Below are 12,616 nucleotides of genomic sequence, written 5' to 3'. Positions count from 1 at the left end.
TAGGCACGCCACCGGGGAGTCCCATGAAGCCAAAGGGGTGCAGAGGGTGCTGCCTTTGGGCCTATAAAGGATAGACTTCCAGGGCACCCTACTGTGACAGCCCTCATGCTCTTTGTCATAATGAAATGATGTGTAAATAATGAGGCATAGGACAAGGATGACATGATTAGGGAAAATGGTGATAGGATACCTCACTGGGTATTCCATCTCATATGGTATTGGCCACATGAGGCCAAGGGAGAATGAGATCTGCCCTTGGGCCTAGGGTAGAGGGTCTCTAGGGCATCCTATCTAGTCAGCCTCTTCTATGCTCTCTATGACTGATTTCTCAACATAATAAAATATTGTAACTAGATGTATACATTACACATGCATGAATAATGTTTCCTAGTTAATGGATCTATTTAATGAAATATGGTTATTATATGTTTCCTAACCTATTGCAGGGGGTTTCAGTCAAGGCAACAAGTAACTTTAACCCTTACTCCCTTCAATTAGGGTAGAATTAGGGCATCCTTAATTTGGGGAGATTACAAGATTGGATGGATGGAGATCCATATTTTCAACCTGCTATATCACTCAGAGACTTCATTGACCTTAAATTAAGCATAGACCCCCTGTTAGAGGAAGAAAAAATAACTATGACTTGCAGGAGGTTCGGAAACTAACCCTTCCCTACTATGACGGCTCAGAGAAGACTTCGGCTAGAGCTTGGGTACAGAAGACAGATACTTATTTTCAGCTCAATCTAATGCTAGAAGAAGAAGCAATCAAGTATGCAGCAATACACCTAGATGATATTGCAGACAAGTGGTGGCACCATGGGATGATCACTATAGGTCATGATCAAATCACCTCTAAGGCTATGTTCACAGAGAGACTCATTGAGAGATTTGACAAGAAAGACCTAGAGTTGCACTTCAAGGAATTGGCTCAGCTGGAACACAGGGGTTCAGTAGATGCTTATGTGGCTGATTTTCAGAGACTCTCAGTGTTAGTCACAGATATTTCAGAGAGGAGGCTTATGGTTCTTTTCATGGATAGCCTTACAGATCCTCTGAGAGGTTGGATTAAGGCACTCAATCCAACTACATTGCAAGAAGCCATCAAGAAGGCTAGCGACATGGAGGCTTCTACTTCTAGAAGCAAGTTTCAGTCTACAAGATTCCCTCCCAAGAAGGATAAGGATAAGAAACATATTTATAGGGAATCAAATCAGTCACAAAATGAGTCTAACAGGTTGGTCAATAAATATTTATTTTAGGAATAGATTGCTTTAAAAGTAGATTTATTTCCTCTTTGACAACGGATAGAGATAGGGTTATTTTAAAACAACATTCTTATGCAAATATTATATTATTATTTTATCCCTTAAAACTGCCTCCAGAGGGCTTATAAATAAGTGCCTTGGGCACATAGATTGTAAGGATATTAAAATTTCGGCCTTTGTTTGTCATTGCACCTAATGACAACACTTGGGACCTTTTGACATATGAAATGAACATTACAGTCATCTATTGGAAAAAACAAACTTGGATAACTTCTTTAAATACCTAGGTTATCAAAATAGCCTGCCATACCTAATCCCTAAAATTCATGTCTTGACACATTAATAATGGCCGGATCAAAATTTGGCATGATGATACCATGATACATTACGCACTTAAAAATAGGTGATGCGAGTATTACTTATTTGACAACTTGGAAGAGCAAAATTTGTTCTAATTGAACCCAAGCTTCTTGTTATAGTTTTGCATTTGTTATCTTCTATCACTTTTCTGTGAAAAAGATAGAAACCAAAGATTCATTTTTATAACTCAGTAAGAAAATTTGTTCCCTGAATAATTGACAGTACAATTTATTTAAAAAACTAATCTTAAATATTTTAATATGCAAACATGTTCTCAAAGATACAAATTGAATAGACTTGAGGAAAATCCAAGCATTAAGGGTCCACAAATAACCTAAAAATTCAAGAATAGACTAGAACCTAGAAAGGACATTGACATTTTGGAGCACAGAATACATGCTGGCTTGAATAAATCAAATCTACATATCATGTCAGATTTCTGCTTTCTGATTCAGAAAAGTGTTGACATGAAATATCAAAAAGAACAAGAAATTTGTAAAAAAATGATACTTGCAAGTATTACCCAGCTAATCACCTTTTTGACTATTTTGGTCAGTAGATGATCGCAAATCATTAAGACGCTTTGAAATCTCAGCAGCGTTGTTTTGCCTTGATACTTTCCTTTGTATTTGGTTCTCTGATGCAGATTCTGACTCTAGTTGAAGTTCTTTAATCTGAAAACTAAAATTGATACCTTTAAGTCTACCACATTGTTTGTGACTGCAACTATGTACAGGTTTATATCAAAAAACATAACTAATTCTAAGACTTTAATGACTGGCATCTCTAGTATTTACTTACAAATAGAAGCAATAACATACACTCTTCTGAACATACTCAATATGACAAACTTATGAATAGTGGTTATGGTGTTCTCACTCTTTTAATAAGATCCATAGGTTCCATAGCTCGACGAATTTCTTCACCTGCTGTTACAAACTTTGCACGCTCTGGGATTTTATATCAAAACATCAAAAGGAAACCTAATCAAGATAGGATGCTGAGTAAATGTTGTTTTTCCTATTCAAACTAGTTTTAGCTGCTAGCAGATAATTGTTAGAACAAAAACACATTGTGATGTCTGAAATGAATGCTGATAAATCCCTAAACAGCATCTATTAGTCACTTCATATATTGCTTTACTCCTAATCAATTAAAAGCATAACACAAAGTAAAATGAAAATTCAACGTCAATGCAATAAATATTCTAAACTTCCTGATTTATAGTTTTACTGTACATCAATTTTAGGCACAAATCAGTGTCAATTCAATAGTTCGTTGTCAGTGCAATACATATTATAATTTCCCAACTTACAATTAAAAAACTTCAAATCAGGGTTTTCTTCCTGAAAAAAACCCATGGTTTATTTCTACCAAAGAAGCAGCTAACAAAATTGAACAGATTTTAAACCCTAAACAGGTAGCTATATGAGTAAGCTTCATTCCTTTTATCACAAAGATTCTTCAGAATCATTGATGAAACAAATTGAAAAAACATCCACACATGCAAATCCAGTGGAAGCACAAAGAAATGCAGTGAATGACGAACAGCTTTCAGGATTCATTGCATGGATTTATCAGTTTCCAGGCAAGCCATCATACTAGACAGGTGCAAAGAATTTCCATTTGATGTTCTAAAAGGTACAAAGGCAAGCGATTGCTAGAATTATTAATGTTTAAAGTTTAAACTAAAACCCGAGCAATGGAGGTCTCCTTGTAAAAGAGAAAACCAATGAAAGTGTGTAGCAGGTACCTGTGGTTGACTGCTCTCATTCGCTGTGGTCAGAATAGTAGCATAAGAAGCGTAGTACCAAAAAAAGGGGTTTTGAAGAAAAAAAAATACCAAACTGAAGTTAACGATATACAGCCCTACAGCCACAGATGCAGCTATTGGTCCTGATATGGCAGTTTTCCAGGGGACTCCTCAAATGAAATTACACAGACATAAACACATATAGCAAAAAAGAAGGTTTTGAAAAAGAAAATTAACAAACCAAAGTTACCAGTATACAGGGATGTTGACACAGATGCAGCTATTGCTACTGATATGGCAGTTTTCCGGGGACCTTGCCATACTATATTACATAGACAAATACATATTTGTAGAAAAAACCATAATTTTCTACAGAATAAAATTGAAAAATGCTATTAGCAAATTAGGAGACGATAATGTTTTATAAACATAACTTTATAAAAGGATGCTTATGATGTCCTTGGTTTGAAATGGTTGATGCAGTGCTCAACAACACTCAAAAGACTTGAAACCACTTTTCTTTACATGAAAATAGATTCTTTAAGTAGCTTTCTTAGCCTCCAGAATCTTGTTAAACATTTAGATCATCCGTTTTAAATAGCTGACTAAAAATTATAGATTGAGATGTTTAGATTTCCTTTCATGTCATGGAAATAAAATTATAACTCACTGTATTCAACTGTTAAAGCAACTGTAGAAATTACCCAACCCACATTAGAAATTCTCGATATGTAATTAAACTTTTGTGGGATTAATACTCCTTGACCATTTTTTTTCCATCAAGAAGATGATGTATATCCAAATATATCTAGCTATTATATGGATGCAACCTGATAACAAGTACCTTTCATGAATACTGCACTGCCATATCCAAGATGTGTCTGTATATGACCTGCAAAAGGCAGCATACTGGATGCCTATTACTGCAGTATCCATATGTGGATCTGTATTGCATATGTGGGATACAGATATAGCAGGGTACCCGCAAAGTATCTAGTCAAATAAACAAGTGTTTTTTCTCCTAATAATTAATTAGATTAACAAATGGATACCTGCAGCTGAAATAAGGCCTATCATACAACCAATAAAATGCCCTCCATTGCCAGATTTAGTTATCATCAAAAACTTAAATGCTCAATGCCCTACATTTATTATTGTAAGGGTGAAGATTGCATACCTTGCATTTTTCCCCTTTGTTTTGGACTTGTTGGTAAACAGATTTGTCACTGCAGATTTTAATGTGACTCACCGAACAAGCAGTGAAAAATATCCCAACAGTTGGATAAGTTGTTATTGAGGTAACAACTATCCTCTGCATTTGAAAGGGGCAGCTCCCTCGTATGATGGATTTTTAAGGTTTCTATGTACTTTTAACCTGAAAGTACAAAAAGGAGAAAAGAGAAAAACTAAAAAAAACTGATTAACAGAAACCCCAACTGTAGACATATGAATACCAACTGAGATTTCACAATTGACGATAGATTACAAGGGGGTTTTACCATAAAATGTGTTTTGTTATGCAATGATGATGAAAGAAAGGTAACCAATCTCGACATACGAAGAGATGAGTAGTTTCAACTTTCAACACATTTAAACCAAGATACCAAGATATAGCTGTGTTTCATTACATCAATTGTATGTATTAGTGAGCATTTCAATAGATAACAAATGATTTCCACCTAAACATAAAGGGATTACCAATTTGACATATGAACAACTAGAAATAATAACCCAAAAATGCATTTAACAAATACAAGCCAAAAGTATTATGTATTATCTTTATGAAACTATACAATTTCATAAAACCTTTCTGTACAAAGTGTAAAGCCAAAAGTCATCAAAAAGTCTCTCTAAAAATTTCTCCAAAGTTTCCCCTCTGTAAAAGTCCCCTTTACAATTTGGAATAGTTATAGGCTTCCTCTTGATAGCCACCTAGTAACCACTTTCTAACTACTTCCTAACTAACCTTTTAAAATATAATAGTTAAAAATAATATAATGAACCTTATATAGTTATATTTTACATAAAAAATTTAGAAATTAGGTCCATTTTCTAACTTTTGTTTACATCAAGTGACAAAGTCACTTTTAAAAAAATGTAACTAAAAACATGTAGCTTTTGAGTTATGGGTCTTTGTTGAGGTAACTTTCTATCTTCATTTGCTCCCTTTGCCCTTGTAATAATGTAGTCATGGGTTTCTTTGCCATTTTGGAGTTCTGATAAACAAAAGCATGCCACAAAAACACTAACAATGGTGACAGAATCAGATTCTACACTAGTGAAGAACATTTGATAAAAGAGTTTCAAGGAATCTTCTTCTTATTCTTTCTAGATATTATTTGCAATCATTGTATTTGATGTAGCTATAGATATGTTTCCTTGACGTGGCATGTGCATTCATCTAAATATTTTCAAAGTTTCATTCACCTCACATTGTGATCAATTATGAGATGCAATTTTCATTTACCATTTAAAAACATTTAGATTCCAATATGAGATTGTTTTCCCTTTCGTTTCCATTCCACCCTTACCATTAAGAATCATCAAATAGAGATTGAGGTCATCCTCCTTGATTTCTACCTTAGCTAGCAACAGGAATCTGATATATTCAAGACTATTATCATATAAGCCTCGACTATTATCATATAAGCCTCAGGTGCACCTTGTTTCACATAGCATCACCTAAAATCTTCACAAAAACATAAACCATCTTTGAAATGTTGATATCAACTAGAACCCTATCAACAATCTCCTTTGCAATAATCTTGAAGCTGAAATTGGTGATAGAGTTGCAATCATCACAGGCTGTAAGGTTCTTAATATTCCTACTAGTTGTGGCTGAGTATGTGTTGATAAATCTAGACGTAATTGGTAATTTCTCATTATGTAGACAAAGGATGCGTTATTTTTGCTCTCTCAACATTATTTAGCACAAATGTTGGGTCGGGTACATACCCCATGGTCTTCATCTCCCCGAACAATCTCTCTAATTCTTCATAAATTATGTACCTTTGTGGGTGTGACTTATCTTCTCTGAAGAATGCATTGGCCTATGCCTTATGGCATCTCTCCATAGCATATCCAAAAATTGCTTCTTGTAAATCCACTAAACATGCAATACTACCATTATTGTCTTTAGCAAGACTAATATTCACACCTACGGAGCATATTTTCTTTGAAAGTTTAAAAAGGTTTGCAATAAATTCATTTTATAATATATTGTGAGAGCATTGCATTCATGATATGACATTTATTTGAGGCACTCTATTAAACAATTCATGTGTTTTGTCTATGATTCCACATTTTGCATGTGTCTACCGGGGCACTATAACTATTTCCAAGGGTCGTGTTTAACAAACCAAAATGCAATTGCTAACTTTTTACTATGACGGTAGATAAATAATAGCATTAAGTAAATTTCTTGAATCTGGAAATATCCTACTGCCTTCATTTGCCCAGCCAATTTCTCGAACTTTGCATAGATCTCTTGTGTCTATGGATATGATCTGTCTCCTACACAAAAGCATATGCCATTTTATGGCCTTTGAACCAACTATATCCGAGTATCTTTTCATTCCTCTATCTTTCACATTTTAATGGATGTCCATTATCTGTCATGCGATTCCCATTTTAGCGCAGGCAAGCAGAATGCTAGTAAAAATTGTCAAGTTGGCATTGCGCTTGCCAATTGCATTTGCTTGAAAGTTTCTAGAGTTTTTTCAACGCCTTGTTTTGTTATTATTGTCTGCCAATTGTATTTGCTTTAGAGTTTCTAAAACCTTTTCAAAAAATACATTTTGTACATGACCTCCAATCGCAGTATTCCATGAAAGGATGTCTCTTTGAGGTACTCTGTCAAACAATTTATGTGCGCCTTGTCAACTCCATATGTTGACAAAAACTGAAATTTACACTTGCCAATTATATTTGCTAATTAAAACATATGACAAACTTCCTCTACCAAAAAACTTTCACTATGCCACACAAGTTTGAAAGGGCTCTAGCAAAGGTGGGAAATTTAATTTTACAGCTACAAATCGCATTTGTTGTTTAAAAGTTTTGAAGGCCTCTTTAACGCCTCAATCTTGCACATATCCAAAAAACTATTGCATTCCATGTGATAATGCCATTATTTCAAACAGTTCACATGCCATACTTCCCCATCTGGCCCAGCTAAGGGAATGTTGATGAATATAGTGGAACAGTGGAACTCGACTTCACACCTATCGCTTGTATTTGCTTGAGAGTTTCGAATACCTTTTCAACAAATCCATTTAGTGTATAACCTACAAAGTTTTGCTCAGGAATTTCTATAAACCTTTTCAACAGATCTATTTTGTGCATGTGTTGCAATCAGTGCGCTCCATGATAGTGCATCTATTGGAGTCATTATATTAAACAGTTCAGGTGCCATTTGTACGCTTTGATTCTTCACCTATCATATATACTAGAGCATTCTCAAAACTATAATGTCTAACCAAAACCTTCTTTCTAATATGCTTTGATGCAATAGCATAATCCATTTCAAAACATTTATTCAGGCATCCATAGGATAATGCTGACAAAGGTTTGCAAATGTGTCTATACAAAATCCAATTGCATTTGCTTATAAACTTCTAAAGTCTTTTTCAGGCATCATTTTATACATATTCTGCAATTGTTGCACTGCAAGATCTTTTTGAGGCATTTAACAATGGTCTCACATGTTTTGTCAAGCTCCCATACTTTGCTTTCAAGCCATTAGGTATTTTTAAAACCTTTGTTTTAGCTTCAAAAGACTTCATGAAGAGAGCTGTTCTTGGTATTAATTTTTGTTACGATAACTAACTTGCCATATATCCTTTGTTGGTGTGAAAAGGAGTTCTTAACTTGTTAAAAACTGAGCATGCTAACAAGTTGTGGCTTAATTTCTAACTTGTCAAAATCTTGCAACAAAACCTACAATTTTCGAATGATTTGGAATTCATTAAAAGGTCTGTAATTGAAGCTTATTTCCTGACCTTCACTTTTTCCACAGGTTAGAAATTGACATAAAGGTGCGCAGTTGAGGCTCAATTTCTAACCTTCACAAAAGTCTTCTCTTTTCCAAATGTTAGGGACTACTCGAAAAAAAGCTATTTGAGACTCAATTCCCAACTTTGTCAAAAACCTTACTTTTTAAACATATTTTATTAATTTCACAAAGAAATTAATTAACCTTTCTCTGATAAACCTTCAGAAGCAGCAACAGAGAAACAATTATAAATTCTGGTCAGGTCAACATTTTCTCATGAAACTTTGTCAGCTCGTTGATGATACTATTACGACCAAAACCCATAAATCTAATTCCATTTAAAACAAACAAAACCTTCGACTTACTTGTTTCCACAAATTAACTGTCAAAAAATTGAAAGTTTAATATCTCCCAAACTGTAAGGCGTACTGGCCTGAAAAACTTGCCACATTGGCCAAAATACTACCAGAAATGTTCCCACAAAAGGATTTAGCATAACATAGCATGGATTTCAAAATTTCATTGCTTTCATAAATCTTGGTGAATTGGATGACTTCTCCTAGGATTTTGACTGAGACCATCAACAACCTCACTCCAAAATGGCAAGAGACTTAGAATGTGAGGACAATCAGAGACCTTTTTTATTACGAAGTACTCAACGCAATAGTTTAGACTTTAAAATTTAAAATTTGGCAAGTTTAAAAACAGGGCTAACAAAACTCATTTTGGCCCATTTGTCCCAGTCACAATGACTTGTAAAAGTGCCATATTTTTGTGTAAAAGTTGGCAACTAACCTCAATCAAACCCGATACTACCTTCACATATCTCCAAGGATCAGTCCTGCCCCAAAATCTATCTAGTCATTATCCTAAGTCATGTCCAAGGCACAAAAATGAATCGGGGTCAAATCTCTTGTTCAAAAATGGCCCCTGATTTCCAAATTCAAATTTTATCTTGGGCCGAAGACACCTCCCTTCCAACTAGCCATTATTTTCTGGCTTGAATGTGAAATGTTTAAACTTGTATGATGAGGTGTTGCATGCAAGGGAAAACCTAATTCATTTGAATCATCTAGGAAGATCAAGAGACCTCTGTTGAACGTTGCATCATCAGTAATTAGAATAGCATGACCTCAACATTTGCTGGCTTGAACGTGAAAATTTTAAACTTGCATCATAGGGTGTTGCATACAAGGACAAACTCTAATTCATTTGAATCATCCGGGAATATCAAGAGAGCTTAGTTAAAAATTGCATCATTATAAGAAGAGTATTTGCATCAACATGACATCAGCATTTACAGTGACTAGATATAATGCATGATTGCTTGGTGTGTCTTCAACCATTGTACGAACCATTAACTCAGATCCAAGGCTTTGGCTAAGGGGTGTAGCAAACTCCTAAACATGTTCATCAACACCACCAGTATTTCAGACACGGGTTCCAGCCACTGAATTGAACAGATTCCAGGTGTTTTAAGTGTTCAGATCATTTCCACAAACAGAGGTCAAATTCACCAGCATTAAGATCATTTTCGCAGATCCTGAATTTTCCAGTTTGACAGGTGTCATCTGATACAATTCTGAGCATGAGCTACAAGGGCAAATCAACAAGAGTAATCTTTCACCAAATATTCTACATTAAATCCTAGAGCCAAGTACCCCAATCTTCTTCATTATTTTCAATGCTTATTCACCAGCATACTTTTGTCACATAATCTATGTCAGCGCATAATTCTAGGCTGATTTGTTTCTTATGGTTAATCAATTACTTTAACCTAGGTTATTTGCCCAGGAAGCATTTATTTTCTATACACCTATCGACAGTATTCATATTATCCATGAATTTTTTAGCATCACCTACTTTTTTGCAACAGCCGCCATCTAGGTTTTGTCACTGTGCTGTTCTACAGTAAAATGAACAAATTGAAAATCTATTTGTGTTTTTTCCAGTCCATTGTTTTTCTTTTCCGTAATCGTACTCAGATTAGAAAGTCGTGGCCAGAATGGCCAACACAAACATATCACCATCATTAAGGTTGGCACGGGGCTGACCTCAGTTAAAACGAGAAAGTTGTACTTGAATTGCCAAATATAAGATGTCACATTTTCTCTGGAAATGTAGCGGATTTTTTTTTTAAAAGTCTTGTCTTTTCAGTTTTCCATGATTCCTGCTCTACTAATAGAGATTTCTTTGAGTGAGTATGCTTCTGGAAACAATTATGTAAGTTTTGTTTACAACAACGTTTCACCAGGATGAGAAAAATCATTGATGGATCAAGTAGATTGATCCAGATATTAAAGCAAAGAAAACTCAGACATCTTCAGAAGCGTATTCACTCAATTTCGTGAACTGTTGAACCCTCAAGTCTGATAGTGGTTTTTTAAATTATTTGTTTACTTTCTTAAAATTGTAATGTTTATCAGACTTAGGGCCCTTTGTGTGGAGATCGTGCTTGTGGCTATTTTCAGATATATGGTTGAAATAAGCGTGCTTGTTTGTATAATTCAATACGAAGAAAGTTTAGAAATTTCGGGAAAAAAAAGGGAAAAGAATTTAAATTCGATATTTCACCACAAATCCAGAGAATTTAAATTCGATATTTCACCATAAATCTAGAGAATTTCCTCCATATAATCTCCAAAAAAAACAAAATTGAGTAATCAGAATACAATATTTGCAGACTTGAATTCAAAAAAATGTTGATGGTATTTGAAGTTCAAAAGTAAATTGCTAATCTTGGGTGGGAATGTACCTGGGATGCCCTGACGCATCTGAGATTTTCTATAGAAAGGAGCCAGCAACGCCTGTAGCAGGAAAATGAGTGTGACCACATTTAAGCAACAGATAACGATTGTGGCATGCTTGTATGAGCACCTTGTCCGCGATCCACACGCATTGCAGACCCCAAGCGCGTCTGCCATTTCTTTTCTTTCCTTTGAATTGTTGTGTGCTTTAGACAATCTTCTAACTACGAAACAGATTATGAGCTACACATCCCTGGCAGGAAGAATCGTTTCTTAATAGTGGTAGACACAGCTTGGATTGCTAGTTAGTTGCCCCTTCACCTCACTGCCACGCTCAATGTCGTTAGTAGAGGTTGATGAATATTGAATCAACCGCTTCATTTCTAAGGGAATTCCTTTTTAATAGTGGGAACAGGACTTTTTAAGTCTTTTAGGGAAGAGCACTAATACATAACATAGTTCTAATAACTGTCACCTTATTGTCATGTTGACCCCTCAATAGCCGTTATAGTGAAAACACCAATAATAAATTTGTTTTGTACCAATAGTCAATCATTTTTTGTAATTAATTGGCCCATTTGTGCACAACTATTGGAACATTTGTCTCATTTGTGTACCACTATTGGAACATTTGTGCACAACTATTGGAACATTTGTCTCATTTGTGTACCACTATTGGAACATTTGTGCACAACTATTGGAACATTTGTCTCATTTGTGTACCACTATTGGAACATTTGTGCACCACTATTGGGACATTTGTCAACAAGTACTAGTGATTTTGAGTTGATGGTTACTGGAACATCTTTAGTTAGGTATCAGGCAACACTTTAAAATGTGTACTTTTTGACCTTTGTGCGCATACCTGATTCCACATTGTGCATCATTACTACCTAGAAGCCAGATCAATAGGTTTAAGCAGTTAAATCGCATACAAAGACAACTAAAAAAAAATCAAAATCTGACGTATCGTTTAGGATCAGTGAGTGCACGAAGTTAGCTATGACGGCTACTGGTGCTCTTCCCCTAATGGCCACAGCTTATTTCAAGCAAGTAGTTGATGTTGGTGTTGATGTTTTAGGGTCTGATGTGAGTGGTTCCATTATACAAGCAGTTTCACAAATTTGTTCTGAAAATTTTTCATAAGGTATGTCTTTTGATAATCTTCTAGATGTAGTTTTATCCGCTCTAAAATTTGATTATGCATGTCAATGGTTACAGTAATTTATGCTTATTGGGTATTTTGTTGGGAGCGTCCCCTCTAAAAGCATGTTTTGGGATTGAGTTACCAAGGCATGGAACCCTCATAGGATCTGCTAGGCATTCAAAACCTTTACCAAAGGTTGTTTTCTATTTCATTTTGTCTAGATTAACCATGTCCAACTCGTTTTTCAGAATGGCCCGCGATATGTTAGGTCACCCTTACTTGTTTTTCAGCCCTGGTCCTAAAACTTTTGTATCTTTAATGAAAAGTAACTCCAAGCCCTAGTTTG

General features: G+C 35.1%; 1 protein-coding gene across 2 annotated transcripts in view; it reads right to left on the bottom strand.

Moving 5' to 3' along the window:
• Positions 1-11,499, bottom strand: part of LOC131070936 (uncharacterized) — a 98,655-nt gene extending 87,156 nt beyond the window's left edge. Inside the window, exons 1-3 of one of the 2 annotated variants that reach the window (XM_058006630.2) lie at positions 11,132-11,499; positions 2,510-2,580; positions 2,166-2,304 (exon numbers count right to left, since the gene is read on the bottom strand). In XM_058006630.2, coding sequence (XP_057862613.1) covers positions 2,166-2,304; positions 2,510-2,580; positions 11,132-11,300 — 379 coding nt within the window. In that variant the 5' untranslated portion in view covers positions 11,301-11,499. The remainder of the gene's footprint in view (positions 1-2,165; positions 2,305-2,509; positions 2,581-11,131) is intronic. The other variant, XM_058006632.2, reaches the window with a different exon arrangement.
• Positions 11,500-12,616: the final 1,117 nt, after the last annotated feature.

Source organism: Cryptomeria japonica, chromosome 1, assembly GCF_030272615.1.
Source record: "Cryptomeria japonica chromosome 1, Sugi_1.0, whole genome shotgun sequence".
Lineage (NCBI taxonomy): Eukaryota > Viridiplantae > Streptophyta > Pinopsida > Cupressales > Cupressaceae > Cryptomeria > Cryptomeria japonica.
Note: the sequence above shows the minus strand (reverse complement) of the source record. Positions and strands in the feature narration are given on the sequence as shown.